We start from the raw sequence: 15702 nt of genomic DNA, 5'->3' as shown, positions 1-15702 counted from the left end.
TGTAATGAAACTACACATCCCTTGTAATTTGATTTACTGTATGCCTGTGGTTCCCAAACTGTTTGTTTGGATATTAAATTATTATGAGGCCTCCCCCAGCACACTGAAACTCTTTTTCAATAAATATACATGTAGAAAATAAGGAATGCATTTACCATGTGTTGACATTTTTCACTTTCTTGAGCGGTCCTTTAACGCACCATGTGAGGCATAGTACTGGGGGTCGGAGGTTTTTAAAAGGTTAACAGTACCTTGGCCACAGTTGGTAGGTCCCGTCCATGGGTGGGCGTCAGTGGTGGGCTGTGCTGGTGGGCGTGGATGCCAGTGGCTGCCGTGGTCTTAACTCTGCGTGCCGTGACTGGAGAACTTGAGCCTGTGAAGCTGAGTTCAGGCTGTGTTAAGTTGCTGGGTGGAATTGGAGGAGGGCCTTTGATTGATGATCGAGGCTGGGGTTTTGGGGAGCTATTGGGACTCTTCGGCATCTGGGGACCCTGGTCTGCTTGTACGGCTTGGGGTGCTCTGGCAGGGGGAGTGGATTCTGATACGCATCTAATGAACAGAGGTGTATCAGTTGGATTTAGCGGGTAGATACACAATTAAAAAAATATGAACGAGTACCTGCGGAGAGAGCTGAGAGCTTCAGTCAGGGCTTTGACCCTTTTTAACATGGAGTCCATTTTGTGGGGCTCCTCCTTCAAAAAACGCACTGCGTCCATTTCCAGCCTGAGCACTGAACGCATCTTCACCTGAAGTTCTGGAAACTCTTCTGCAGGAAACAAATATGCATCAGTAATCCTTAACTAGAACACATGAAATGATCATATCATTATTAGCGTGTAACCTAGAACCCTAGAACAAGGGCAACATAGCACTTCCACCTCTTGCTCCCATTTAAGACTCCTTTTTACTTCCCGTCTCTGCATCTGGGTAACTAATCATTGCATTGGTGCACAATTTCACATTTATTTTGGATTTTTTCTTTTTATTTGACCACTGATCTTGGCAGAATTGCTAGAATTCATAGAAAGTGGTTTCCTGAGAGGGAAACATAATCTATAATCTAAAAAGTATTCAATGGGCCTGAAGACTTTGCGGAAGCCTAATGCTGGACTTATTTAAACTCAATCTTAAGCTCAATCTCATTAAACTACTCAAACAAACTACCAAGCAGTTGGAATTAGAGGGTGGGATAAACCGCTCTTTAGAATTCACACGCAATTTCTACACAGATCATGGTCTGTAGTTTGAATTAAAGATGATGAGTTCACTGACCTTTAAGGACGGCCAAAGTCTCTCCAACCCTGCGTAGATTCACTGCTCCCTCCTCCACATCTCTCAGAGCGATCGGCAACTGGCCAGGAAAGGAAACCGTGCTTGTTTGCAAGTGATTCACATAATCCTCCAGGTCACTGTGAGATAGAGAGAAAATATAGTAAGTAAACAAAAAAGTGCATCAGACTTTAAAACCATTTCCCCCCACGTCTCATACAGACATCACCCAACTAGAGGCTATTACAGTATCTTAATTTATCTTAATTGTAAATGATTTCAGTAAAACCCGACCAGACGTCTTGAAGTAGACTTGGACTTTATTGATCCAAAAAGGGAAATTGCTCAACTCCAGAAGAGAAGACACTCTTAAATAAGATGCGATGCAATATCAAATGTGGGGGTGCTGGAGCCTATCCCAGCTGTCTTCGGGCAAGAGGCGGGGTACACCCTGGACTGGTGGCCAGCCAATCACAGGGCACATATAGACAAACAACCATTCACACTCACATTCATACCTATGGACAATTTGGAGTGGCCAATTAACCTAGCATGTTTTTGGAATGTGGGAGGAAACCGGAGTACCCGGAAAAAACCCACACACGCACGGGGAGAACATGCAAACTCCACACAGAGAAAGTGGAAAGCTGTGAGGTCTGCGCGCTAACCACTCGACCGCCGTGCAGCCCTTTGTGTATACGTTTTCCATGGGAAATAAATAACATCCATGATTGTAACGACTTGGGGTCGTTAGTTTGTTTGTTTTATCAATTCAATCCTATCCAATGATATCGATATCGAAGGCCAGAATCCTATCAAGCAGCATGCGTACCGGGGTGAGTCCAGTTAAAAGAGCATTGATGCAGAAGGAAGTGAGTTATCGAGTGGAAAACAGCTTAGCTGTACCAAGCTTGGGGCTCTCCTTGTGTACTAGTGCCAAAACCTGATAATACTGTTCACTTTTGGTCATGACTACCCGCTCGTGTTTTAGAACTGGATGCGCAACCACAACCACCGACTTATGCGATGGTCTCTTCTTGTGCAGGATCTGCATGTTAAAGTCCTGAGATCACTGCAACATAATAGTCTAATTAATTAATAGTATAGTCAACAATTTCTCATAAATAACTGGGGTTCTGAAATGTCACTCCTACTGAATTATTATTCTAGTCCCTGATCTCTCTGGAAACCCTTGTCATATCAGAACAAATCGCTTTCAATTTCTCTGACTGGACTGTGAACAATATGTTTCTTCACATTTTCTTTCTCCCCGGGGTGTTGCGGTATTGGTGTCTTCTTTGCCACTGATGATGAACTTCAGATGCAGTCTCATGGGATGAGGCACACTGTCTGTGTGATTATACTAATCAGCCAAAATGCAAAAAACCCTGCATTTTATAAAGGTCAAAAGTATCTTATTTTATACTTTGGATATTTTTTAAACTGACTTTTTTTGGAATTGTGGATCAGCCACAATCTTTATGTGAGACATGAACACAGAGCGGTGTGAAAAAGTATTTTTTCCCTTCCTGATTCCTTTTTTTTTTTTTTGCATGTTGGTCCCACTTCAATGTTTCATCAAACAAATGTATTCATTCATTTATTCATTCATTTTCTACCGCTTTTTCCTCACGAGGGTCGCGGGGGTGCTGGAGCCTATCCCAGCTGTCTTTGGGCGAGAGGCGGGGTACACCCTGGACTGGTCGCCAGCCAATCACAGGGCACATATAGACAAACAACCATTCATCCTAGCATGTTTTTGGAATGTGGGAGGAAACCGGAGTACCCGGAGAAAACCCACGCATGCAGGGGGAGAACATGCAAACTCCACACACAGATGGCCGAGGGTGGAATTGAACCCTGGTCTCCTAGCTGTGAGGTCTGCGCGCTAACCACTCGACCGCCAGGCCGCCCAAACAAATTTAAATATTAGTAAATGAGAACAAAACTGAAGACAAAATGTGTTTTTCAAATGAAACTTTTCATTATGAAGTTTTTCTGTGTGAAAAACTGATTGCATTTACTGGGGTTAATAGACATTTGTAAAAAATTGGGACCCCAGCCGAGCACAGTGAGAGCCATTATCCACAAATGGTGAAGACATGGAGCAGAGGTGAACCTTCCAACCAAAATCACCCCAAGAGTGCAGCAACGACTCACCAAAGAGGTCAGAAAAGACTCCACAGAACATCCAAACAATTGCAACCCTTTGCTTTTTAAGATTAAACTTTTGCGTTTTTGTGCAGTTGTGTTGTCATTGACTAATACATAAATTAGTTTGATGATTTCAAACATTTAAGTGTGACAAATATGCAAATCAGGAAGGGGCAAACATTTTTCCACACCACTGTATTTAATCGAAGAACAGTCCAAACTTTACCTGAGCTGTTTCAGTATTCTCTCCTCTGTGGCAAGGTAGTGCAGCCTTTCTCCCTCAATCTCAGCTTTTCGTCCACATGTTCTCTCCTCAGACTGAGACAGGCGATCAGACATCAACGAAACCAGCTCCTGGTCAACCATCCGCAGCATGGACCTCATCATGTGCTGGTGTGATACCTGAGAAGAAAGACAAGATAATGGTCAATCGCCCTTGCTCAAAATGAATATTTGGTAACACAACAAAAGCTACCTGTAAGTGTCGGAGCTGATTGAGTTGCAGTCGTAGTTCAGACACATTTTTCTTGACTTGCGCCAAGCTCTGCTGCACCTCGCCATCCATGGGCAGAGCCTGCAGAGCCAAGGAGGTGGAACCCGTTCCGTCAGTTAAAGCACTGGTCACCTGCGACTGGGATGGAACTGCTGACCAACAAAGACAGTCAATACTTACTACACTTTAAATATTATACCACATTTAATGTTGCTCATTTGTAAGATACGACTAAATAACAGACTATAAGTATGCCTTTTATATAAAAAAAAAAAACTTACCAGGTGGATTTTTCTCACCACTCTCGCTGCAAACAGATATACAGTTAATACAAATATTTTTTGTTTTACATGACAAATTACATTTATTTGGTTTTAATGTTACATCGGCTAATTGTAAAACCTTGAGCAGGCAAAAACTCTTCCTCTGCAGAAACCTTTTTTAAAAAACTGTGCTTATGTTTCCAACAAGCTGAGCTGAAATTTACTGTCCTACCCTATCATGAGCTAATAGTAGTGATCGAAAGGTCAAGGGACCGAGTACAAGCGGCTGAAAAAAGTTTCCTGCAGAGGCGATCCCCTACAGTAGATAGGGTGTGACCACTGCCATCCAGGAGAAACTCTGAGAAGAACCGTTACTTTTCTGCATTGAGAGGAGCCAGATGAGGCGGGTCGGGGATCTGGCCTCCTGGACACCTCCTCAAGGAAGACCCAGAACATGTTAGAAGGACAATGTCTCTCATCCGCCAGGAAGAACTAGAGGAGGGCAGAGGAGGTCTGGGCTTCTCGTCTTAGGCTACTACCCTTCAAACCTCGAATAAGCGGATGAACATGGATGGTTATTTCCAACAAGACATTTCCAGACTTCCCAGTCAGTGGCCACGTCTTCCAGCTCCACCGGAAGAACACCGAGGAGTTCCCAGAGCAGCTGTGGGACATAATCCCTTCAGCTTGTCCTTGGTCTGCTCCACAGCCTCATCCACATCTAATTATTTTCTTCAAGACAGTCACCCTAGATGTCTTAGATAGACATTTCATGGTTACAAAGACACTTCCATACATGAATCAAAAACATTCTTTTGGTCCACAAACACTAAAACTATTTAGACTTCCACTGTGTCTTCTTCCTGAGCCACCTCAACTGACTCCGCTCCTCCCAGATGACCAAGTTCCTCACCCCATCTCTTAGTGAGAGTCCAGTTGGTCGCTTCCAACTCTTGTTCTTTCGGTCACTACTCAAAGCTTTTGACCATAGGTGAGTGTGGGAACAAAGATTGACCGGGAAATCGAGACTCTTTTCACCACTACTGTCCGGTACAGCGACTGTCTTATTACAAACGTTGCACCGATCTGCCTGTCACACTTCATTCTTCCCTTACTTGTAATGGTTTTATTTCATTTGAACATGCATCAGATTACAATTGAATGCATCACATAATCAGTTCCCAGTTCCACATGTCCAAAAGGAGTAGGAAGAAGCAAAGCTTATTAAATCCTACACCTCCATCTGGTACTTTTACAGTCAGTAACTGTTACATTTGTTCACTTCCTGCTTTCCATAATACAGTTTAAGTTTTTTTTTGTTTTTTTTTTAATAATGTACCTCGTACCGAAGTACGAGGTGATATGAGCATCCAATGACATAATGGGTACCATAGTAAGTGTCAATATAGTGATATATATAGCACATCATGACTGGTTCAAGACTCTTCATCCTTGTATTTAGCAAACATCAACTGCTTGTATTGTTTATTGAATTCGCTCATCATTGTGCATTTTTTGAGGGTCTTACTCAATCCATTCATCCATCAAACATGTTCCTTGTGAACAAGATCTAGAGATATTTGAACTCCTTCACCAGGGACGAGACCTCACTCCCAAGAAAATGGAGCAGTAGAATAAGTAGACACTGTTTTAAGCCTACTTGCAGATAATTAAAAAACAATTGTTCTGTGAGTTCTTTGAAGGATAAACAAAAACTATACAGACCTGACAAGGCTTTGGACTCTTGGATGATCTCCTCCCATAGACAAGGCATGGTGGACCAGCCCTGCCAGACTGGCAATTTGCTCTTCCATGGCCTTCATTCTCTCACTGAAAAACAATATTTATACAAATGCACATGATTGAAATATAAAAATCTTTGAAGGAAATGTCCAATGTACATAATAACAAGTTGACCTCTGAGTATGGAAGGCAGTCATGTGACCCTGAAGCAAATGTTCAGATTGTGTCGGTTGGCTGTCCACAAATACAGAAGAGGTGGACGATGACGAACCACTCCCTCTGCTTCTGTTGATTATCTCCACGGGAGCGCCGTTGCTTTCCCGGTGTTGCGAACGACGAATCGGGGACATTCTCTCAGGCAACACAAGGCCCACCCCTCCAATGATCTGTCCCTCAACCATCTTGACTTCATTCACTCGGTGTGGGGATGGAGGCGGCGTTTTGGTTCCGAATGGAGGAAGTTGGCTGTCACTGTACTTCCTGACTTTTTGTCTGGTGGAAAAGCAGATCCGATTATATTTTTCAAGATAGTCACCCTCCATCTGCAAAAAGGCCAATTTTCAAAATAGAACATTCCAGATAAATACAGGTGCTTCTCAGGTTACGACAGGGGTCTCAAACATGCGGCCCGCGGGCCAAATGTGGCGTAAGTTTGATATGGATGCTGTATGGTATCATGTACCCAGAAAAAATTATTACGTTTGATTAATGTTCATGTTGAAGGTTAAATAACTGTTAATAGTTATCCTCCCTATCCGTGTGGAAGTGGTAAGTTTTTGGCTATTGGCTAGGAAATAACTTGAAGGCTACCATTTAGGTCGCTAGCTCTCTAGTTTGCGAGTTAGCATGTGTCTCAAGACTTTGCAGTTGTGCAATATGTTGTAAATAAAAAGAGTATAAATGTTACTATAGTCGTGTTTTGTCATGTCTACAGGGCTCTAATAATGCTGTGTTAATTTTAATCTGAAAAAAATAATTTGTCTACCCACCAACTATATGTGGTTTCTTAAGTTTTTATTATTTGCTGTTTTATTACAGAAAGTCCGATTTTTATGAAAGAAAACATGCACTGATGAAATTCTTTAATAACAATCCTTTCTGAATGTTCCTAAATAGGCTTTTTTACTCAAACATTTAGAATTTAAAACCAGTATCATAAAAGAACTCATCTTATTTTGAGTTGACACAAATAAAAACATATTTGTATCAGAGTGAGCGGTGTCACTCGCTCACATTTTGGATTTGCTGAACATTTGTGGGCAAGTTGAAGAGCTAATATGCTAATAATACAGAAGAAAAGTAATAAAAACATATGCTGACTGTATTGTTTTAAATAATGGCCCATAGTTACAAAATGAAGACATTTTAATGTTTGCTTCAGCATTTTTTGATGAGCTATTTGCAAATACTACGTGGCTTCAAAATTAAATTAAAATTACTCCACATTGGCCTGTTTTTTATCACTTATTTTACCCCTCTACTAGGGTACTTAGGTAATAGGTTGAATATCCAATATTGATATAAAACATAATGGTCATGAATATACTTCGCGCTATTTGTAATTGCAATATATTTTCCATATTTCTAGAACTGGCGCTGAAGCGCTACGCTATAAATGTAAGTAGCGCACCTGTGCAGAGATTGCGTCTGGTGGTCCATGCCGTCCCTGTATCCCACGAGAGGCTTGATGGAAGCGCGGTACTGTTGTAAGCCCCCAGGAATCCCAGTGATACCAGTATCAACCATGTCTGTGGCGAGGGATGCAGGAGCGCTACACTGGTAGGAAGCAAAGCTGCTGTAGGATTCTGGGTAATACGGTCCTCCTTCCGCGCGGACCACCAGGGCCATGCTCTTGCTGTTGCCAACATCTTCATCTAAGGCAGATACACACATGACATTTTAGATTTATGAAAAGGTAACATCTGTGGTCTCAAACATGCGGCCCGCGGGCCAAATGTGGCCCGCAGGACACTCGTTTGAGGCCCCCGCCTTGATATGAAAGTTTAATGTTAGTGCGGCCCGCGCAAGTTTGATATGGATGCTGTATGGTATCATGTACCCAGAAAAAATTATTATGTTTGATTAATGTTCATGTTAAAGGTTAAATAACTGTTAATAGTTATCCTCCCTATCCGTGTGGAAGTGGTAAGTTTTTGGCTTTTTTAAGTTTAAAGGAAATAACTTGAAGGCTACCGTTTAGGTCGCTGGCACTCTAGTTTGCGAGTTAGCATGTGTCTCAAGACCCTGCAGTTGCGCAATATGTTGTAAATAAAAAGAGTATAAATGTGACTATAGTCGTGTTTTGTCATGTCTACAGGGCTCTAATAATGCTTTGTTCATTTTAATCTGAAAAAAATAATTTGTCTAAACACCAACTATATGTGGTTTCTTAAGTTTTTATTATTTGCCGTTTTATTATTATTATTATTATATTTATTTATGTATTACTAATTGATTGATTTTCTTTATTTTTGATTTGTTTATTTTTCGTCTTATTTTGTATAGAAAAATAAAAAGTAAGATATTTGAGAACAGTTGAATGTTTTATCAGAGCTTTTCTTGTAGAATTTAAAAAAAAAAATTGTTTTTAATAAATGCGTTTTTTTTTTTTTTTGAAAACCGGATGCGGCCCAGTCTCACCCAGACCCTAGCTCCAGTGGCCCCCAAGTAAATTGAGTTTGAGACCCCTGTTCTAAGACAACCTGAACAGTGTGGTTGTGATGGAAGAAATTCCCTGAGAATGAGGCATTCTAGTTAATGAGTTTTACCAGGTTTGACGTCTCTCCTCTCGAGTATAGCGCTGCTGCTGCATATGCTGCTGGATCGCCCCGTGCCAGCGAGCCGGTCTCGGAGCAACGTAGCATTGCCGGCATCCATCACCCCTGCTCGGCCTTGTGTGCTCCTCCCTCCGTAGACCGTCCTGGATGGAGAGGAGGGCATGGAACGCACCATAGGTGGCGACATGGAGCACTGCAGGGTGCCACGACTGGACGATGACAGGGTGTGGACCGGACTGTGGCTGCCATATAGTACTTGTTTTGATATCTGCCAAAAACAAAATTATATTATAAGAAGTGTTTTTATCGTAACTCTCTGGTAATAGGCTGCCCTAAGAAATCTTGCGGGGTTGGTCTTGGTTCTGCCTGACCCTTCTCTGGTGGTGCGTGGCAGTCCCTCTCCATTCATACATTTTCAGTGACAATTACTGTACATGTTCACACATAAGCATGTACAGTAAACAGACCTGATCAAAATCTCAAGACCAGTTGAACAATTACTAGAATATGTATTTTGTATTTTGAAAGCTTAGTTTTAGCCATCAGGAGGGCATGACCTTGTGACTGCCTGGCAGAAAATGAGAATTTTGAGAATATTTTGTCTTTTATAGTCTGTGGTCTTACATTTTGATTAGGTGAAAAACAACCTATTTCATTCATTTTCTACCGCTTATCCTCACAAGGGTCTCCGGGGTGCTGGAGCCTATCCCAGCAGGGGCTCTGTCTGCCCCCCCCTGTTTTATTTTTCCTTCTTTTCTATCCCCTCCTGCTTGGTCCGGTCCCAAAATTGCATAACAAGACAGCATTCATTCATTCATTCATTCATTCATTTTCTACCACTTTTCCTCATGAGGGTCGCGAGGGTGCTGGAGCCTAACCCAGCTGGGGCTCTGTCTGCCCCCCCCCCCCACATGTTTTATTTTCTCTCCTTTTCTATCCCCTCCTGCTCGGTCCGGTCCCAAAATTGCATAACAAGACAGCATTCATTCATTCATTTTCTACCACTTTTCCTCATGAGGGTCGCGGGGGTGCTGGAGCCTAACCCAGCTGGGGCTCTGTCTGCCCCCCCCACCCACCTGTTTTATTTTCTCTTCTTTTCTATCCCCTCCTGCTCGGTTCGGTCCCAAAATTGCATAACAAGACATCATTCATTCATTCATTCATTTTCTACCACTTTTCCTCATGAGGGTCGCGGGGGTGCTGGAACCTATCCCAGATGGGGCTCTGTCTGTCCCCCCCCACCACCTGTTTTATTTTCTCTTCTTTTCTATCCCCTCCTGCTCGGTCCAGTCCCAAAATTGCATAACAAGACTTCATTCATTCATTCATTTTCTACCGCTTTTCCTCACGAGGGTCGCGGGGGGTGCTGGAGCCTATCCCAGCTGGGGCTCTGTCTGCCCCCCCCCACCCACCTGTTTTATTTTCTCTTCTTTTCTATCCCCTCCTGCTCGGTTCGGTCCCAAAATTGCATAACAACAAGACATCAAACAAAGGTAAAATAAAACCAATATAACAGGGGAAGAGTATCTTCCACTTTTCCCTGGCAGAGCAAATCTGTTTAGCATGTAAGAGCATTTCGATCAACAACACTTTATGCCCTAATAGCTGGACAGGACAAAAAAAAAAAAAAAAAAAAGAATGGTCGCAGAGAAATCACACGAGTGAAATTGTTGAAGAACTTAAATGAAACTTGATTAAATGTCAGATGTTATGGAGTTTCGTGTCTGAAAGCTCGGTCTTATGGCACGCCTTTTCTCTCGCTTTCTTACATTCATCTTGTTAACGAGCCCTCAAACATCACTGTACACATTTGACCTAACAGCACTGAATCACTGAGTGGAATTATATTTGGCACTTGCTCAGTCCCATCCACTTCAACATTAAGCACAAAGCGGCGAATACGTCGATATCAAACTTTGCCAACATTTAAGTATAAACTCTTATTCATAAGACCATCCTTTATTATTGACAATGACAGAGAGCCGAATAAGAATATCCCTGTCTCATTTAATCTCATTTCAAATGTGGCCCCTCTTGGTACTGACCATTTTTAATGATTTGACAGATTTTTCAAGGCGCACAGAATATTGTGTCCTAGGGCTGTACAAACATGTAATACACCAAAAGAAAGATTAGAATCTTTTATCAGAATAAAGTTTGTTTCAGCAGTCGGTAGCACTAAGTTGCAGAAAAAAAGCTGATCAAGGTGACAAAAGATGTCAGTCTGAACTAGAGGTTGTGCTTTTTCTTGGCCGCCCCGCCCCACAGCCGTGGCACGGCAGCTGGCCGAACAAGCGCAAAAAATTAAATTACCTCTTTTCAGCTCAAGATAGTATAAATTTTGTGAAAAAGATGATATAAGGAAGGATTATGGACAATATAGGTGACCTTTCAAGAAACAAATGAGGCTATCAATATTTTTTTATATTAGTTTTCCATAGCCGTGGCCATGTTCTTGAGATTTCTTCAGCCCGCCCCGCCCCGTTAGCCGAGGAGTCCGGCCAGCCGTGGGGCCAGCCGCTCCGTGTAGACCTCTAGTCTGAACGCAGACTAGACGCTGACTCGGGACCAGCACTTCTCCACAACATGCATAAGCCACACCATCACAACAACAGCGTGTGTTACGTGGTGGACTACAGCCTAAGGAACCGTAATAAGAAGTTTTAAATAAATTTGTTTAAAAAACTGTAAAATAGTGAGGATGTGAAAGTGAGTGGTATGAGATGACTGTACGCTCGAAAACTCCCCACAGATTTGTACAAGTCATAAAATGATATCGGGAATGCACCGGGATATTTGTGCCTAGCACTGCATATACACATTCTCTGCGAGAGAAATAATATAAACACATCAACAGATGACATTCCATTCCACTAATTAGACAGATTACAATGTGTATGTTAAGATAACACGGTCATTTTTCTAAGAACGCTGAACCGAACGCAGCGTTTTTCTAAATAAAGAACTTCAACGTGAACTTGTTCAGATTCCGTGAGAATCAGCGCTACAATCGACTTGCTTTACACTGCATGAAGCATTGTGCACACTAGCATAACAAACCAGCAGTTCCTAAAGGGGACCTATTATGTTCATTTTGCGGCCCTTTGTATTGACTTGTGGACTCCTATAGAGCAGCTACACACAATAACAACCAGAAGAAAACTTTCGAGATCTTCTAGAATTTACACCTATTCCAGCTGTCTTTCCTTGCATTGCTTGCATATTTCCACCCACAGCCTGCCTCCGGGCATGCCCACTCTGCTGTGGTTGGTCCCCACTCCCAAGGACTTCCAGACTACCGCTGAACCCCACTTTCTTGTTTAGACAGCTACTTCCCCCCTGGCCATCAGACTGCTCAATGCCAAATAAGCCCCTCTACCTGCCCACACGCAAAACCAAAACTTTAAATTTTTGTTATTTATTCTAAATTATTTAAATTTGTACAAATTACTGCTTACGCTGTACATTGTTCATATTTGATGTAATCTATTTATTATCCACATTATTATTTATTATTACACAGGAGCCAGGCAACGGCATTTCGTTGGCAATTTCACTGCTGTGTTATTGTGCAATGACAATAAAGAAAGTTTATGTCTATGTCTAATTTTGTTGGTATAGGAGTTGATAATAAACGAATAAAGCCTTTGGAGAGCTACTTCAAAAGTGGGTACGAGCAACTGGTAGCTCATGAGCGACTGGTTGGAGAATCCTGACTTACCGTGTAAGAACTCAAACGTACGTCCGTGGTAACGCAGGTCCGCATTTACGGCATACAGGCAATATTGGCACAACATCGGTTGTGGAAATGTGGTCAATACATGTTTTTTGCGGGACTACCCGTGTTTAAAAAAACTTGGTTACACCCACTGACTGTGGTGGAAAAGGCAATTAGGAAGTCCAGACATCGATGAGCTTGTAATTTGCTTACATGTAGGTATAATGCTACAAAGACAACAGTTTATTATAACTATTATTATATATTATTTATTATATTTATGGTTAATTTTTTACTCATAGCTGGCACTTCAACATACAGTACGGTTGTTCATTTGCTAGTTTTGCATTATTTTTGCATGTAAAACAAATTATTGTCTAAAAATGTGTTATGTCTAAACATTTTTGGGTGTGTGGAAAGGATTACTTGGGTTTAAATTTTTTTTCTAACTGAAAATTTCATTGGGTTAGAGTTCGTTGTTGTTTGAGTCGGACCTTCTGGAACCGGTTAATAACGTTAGCCGAGGGACCACTGTCTTTGGGAAATGAACAAAACAACAACTAAAATGGGAAAAAAAAGTTCAGACTAATAATAGGCTGATGAGAAGGAAACATGAAACTCACCCTTCCCTCTGTGGTGGCAGGCCGAGCGTGGCGGTTGAACACATGCAAAGGATCTTTATGATAAACCTTCAGACAGGAGTGGGATGTGATGTTTCTGAAAGTAAACATGACAGGTTGTGACATGTCGGTGTGAGTTGAGCCAACTCCAAGTTTATACAGTTTGTGATATCAAATACCAAAACACTCCATCAAACGCCGAGTAAGTGTAGTGTCATCCCTTCAACCCTTCTCTACGTAATGACAGAAAAGACATGAGTTCCAACTCATCAGAATCCGCTCACCTGACATCGTCCAGGTCAAAATAAACGTTGCGACGTGTGTCTTTAATGTAAATGGCCATGTTGGGCGACTGAAGCATCTTGGCGGTGAGCTGCTGAGGAAAGGCAGCGACAAAAAGAGCCCGCAGAGCGTCCTCACTGCTGATCTCTGCGGGCATCCGGATCTGCTTTGTCTCGTCTCCATACTGCAGATACAGCACACCTGGCCATGTGCAAGGAGGACCATGCAAGAAAAACACTGCTTCAGTACATAACGGAGTTTGACTGTCACTGCGTCTTTAATACTCAAGCGATTCTTAACAAGATAACATTATTATTATTATTTATAGATGCAGCACACAATGGTAATACTAATACTAATGGTAATGATAATACAAATGGTAATACTAATGGTAATACAAATGGTAATGGTCATACTAATGGTAAATCTAATGGTAATGGTCATTCTAATGGTAATGGTCATACTAATGGTAAATCTAATGATAATGGTAATACTAATGGTAATGGTAATACTAACGATAATGGTAATGGTAATACTAACGGTAATACTAATGGTTTAATTTGATTTGATTTGAACATTCATCAGATTACAATTAAGTGCATCACATAATCAATTCCCAGTTCCACACGTCCAAAAGGAGTAGGAAGAAGCAAAGCTTATTAAATCCTACCCCTCCATCTGGTACTTTTACAATCAGTTACATTTGTTCACTTCCTGCTTTCCTGGTATGGAAAAACATCTGTCAAATGTTGTCTAATAAAATACTGATATGTCCCTGAAAGGGATATAGAAAATAAAAGGGTTCATGTATTTTTTTTAATTTAAATGTTTTTAGACTTACCACGTGACTCTCTTGGTTGGCCGCTTGACCGTCCAACAGGCAGACTCGATCGAGCTTTACAACCCCTGGAGAAAGGAACTGTCAGGGTCAGCGACTCTCCATCAGACATGTTCTCTGCAGCCAACACACCTTCACGGGTGGTGCTTTCAGACGGCCGGGGGCTCCTTAACTGGATGGGAAAAGTGCAAAGAGTGATGAAGCCTTCCAAAATATCACTGTATTGATATTTTTCATGCTTTTGATTGGACAAAATGTGTTTTTATGCGGACTGTAATTTTTTTTCCAAAATATCACACATTTGAATTCACACAGATTTAACGTTTTAATATCTAACACAGCTTTAACAGATTTAAAAAGAAGAGAAATCTTTGATATTTAACCCCCAGTCACGGTTAAGATATGCACCCATCACTTAAACCCGACACACGCTTCAATACCTGCCAAGACATTTCTTAATCAAATACTAGACAGCTGTCACATGAGATGACACAAACAACGTGATTGCATGCCGCAGTTGCATGTTTTGGCTTGAAGCGCAGGGCTTCATGCTTCATGTTTGGATAAAAGTTTGTTGTACCGGCATTTAGAACTTGGGACAAAAACACGAAGATGGGTGCCTGACGTGAAAGAAAATGGGTGAGATAACGTGTGGGCATTTGGAGCAGAGTTATAATGCATACAAAAAAAACCTAAAAAACTTTTTAGCAAATGAATGGGAGTCGTTCCTGCAACGATCCGGATGGATGGATGGATGGATGGATCTTTCATCAAAACAGCAGTGATGCCAGCACGTTATACTGCAAGTTAGTTTAAGGTTTAAGACAGCAAAGAAGGAAGCATATGGAGAGTACAAGAGACTGGTGGAAACCCACCTCGATTTCTGGCCTTGGCAGTCATCCTTTCATTGATGACCCCCAATACAAGAAGCATTTGCATTCAAAGTACAGTAAAAATGTATTTTGAAAAAGGATGCTATTCTGCCGGTACACAAAAAACAACAGAACAGAACAACCGCTATGATTCTTCAGGTTACTCCGTCGAATGCCTTCGCTAAGACTGGTTGGGCAAACTCCCATGCTAAACATTTGTTTAATGAGCAATTTATTGCAAACAAGCATATCAAAGTGAAATAGGCTGTTCATCAGCTCATCAAACGTTTAAAACGTGGATTCAGTGTCATTTTCTGTCAGGTATTCACATTGGTATGATGTCATGACGGAAAAGGAAAAAAGGCATTTCGGCTTTAAGCACGGTCGGGTTGTTGAGCATCTCGCATCGCAACATCGGTGCTGAGCAGTTTTAAACTTCTTATATGGAACAAAGATGTCAAGTGGTAGACACCCCAAAATGTCAGTGGTCCTGAGCCGGACGATCCAATTGGCTGTCCGTCAACACATGGGGCAATCCTCCAGCTAAAAAAAAAAGGTCATTATTGGTGCCGAGCGCAGTCCAATAAGCATCAGAGGCCGTCTGTGAGGGAAGAGCTTTAAGAAGAAAATACGTCTTTAAAGTCCTCGTCTCCTTCAAAGCCACCAAATTGCC

General features: G+C 41.7%; 1 protein-coding gene across 14 annotated transcripts in view; it reads right to left on the bottom strand.

The window, feature by feature from the left end:
- Nucleotides 1–15702, bottom strand: part of LOC131125507 (sickle tail protein) — a 44889-nt gene that overhangs the window by 14095 nt on the left and 15092 nt on the right. For 12 of the 14 annotated variants that reach the window (XR_013629476.1, XR_013629474.1, XR_013629475.1 and 9 more), the window contains 13 exons: nt 14161–14329; nt 13322–13520; nt 13041–13134; nt 8691–8967; nt 7553–7796; nt 6097–6414; nt 5905–6009; nt 4198–4223; nt 3899–4068; nt 3650–3825; nt 1273–1409; nt 619–766; nt 252–549 (listed from right to left, as the gene is read on the bottom strand). Coding sequence is in view for 11 of the 14 variants with exons in the window: in XM_078794801.1 (XP_078650927.1) it covers nt 252–549; nt 619–766; nt 1273–1409; nt 3650–3825; nt 3899–4068; nt 4198–4223; nt 5905–6009; nt 6097–6414; nt 7553–7796; nt 8691–8967; nt 13041–13134; nt 13322–13520; nt 14161–14329 (2361 nt within the window). In the remaining 3 variants the exon portion in view is untranslated. The remainder of the gene's footprint in view (nt 1–251; nt 550–618; nt 767–1272; nt 1410–3649; nt 3826–3898; nt 4069–4197; nt 4224–5904; nt 6010–6096; nt 6415–7552; nt 7797–8690; nt 8968–13040; nt 13135–13321; nt 13521–14160; nt 14330–15702) is intronic. The other 2 variants (XM_078794805.1, XM_078794798.1) reach the window with 2 other exon arrangements.

This window comes from Doryrhamphus excisus, linkage group LG11 (genome assembly GCF_037039965.1).
Source record: "Doryrhamphus excisus strain RoL-2023G ecotype Guam linkage group LG11, RoL_Dexc_Guam_v1.1, whole genome shotgun sequence".
NCBI lineage: Eukaryota > Metazoa > Chordata > Actinopteri > Syngnathiformes > Syngnathidae > Doryrhamphus > Doryrhamphus excisus.
This window is presented reverse-complemented; position numbering and strand designations above follow the sequence as displayed.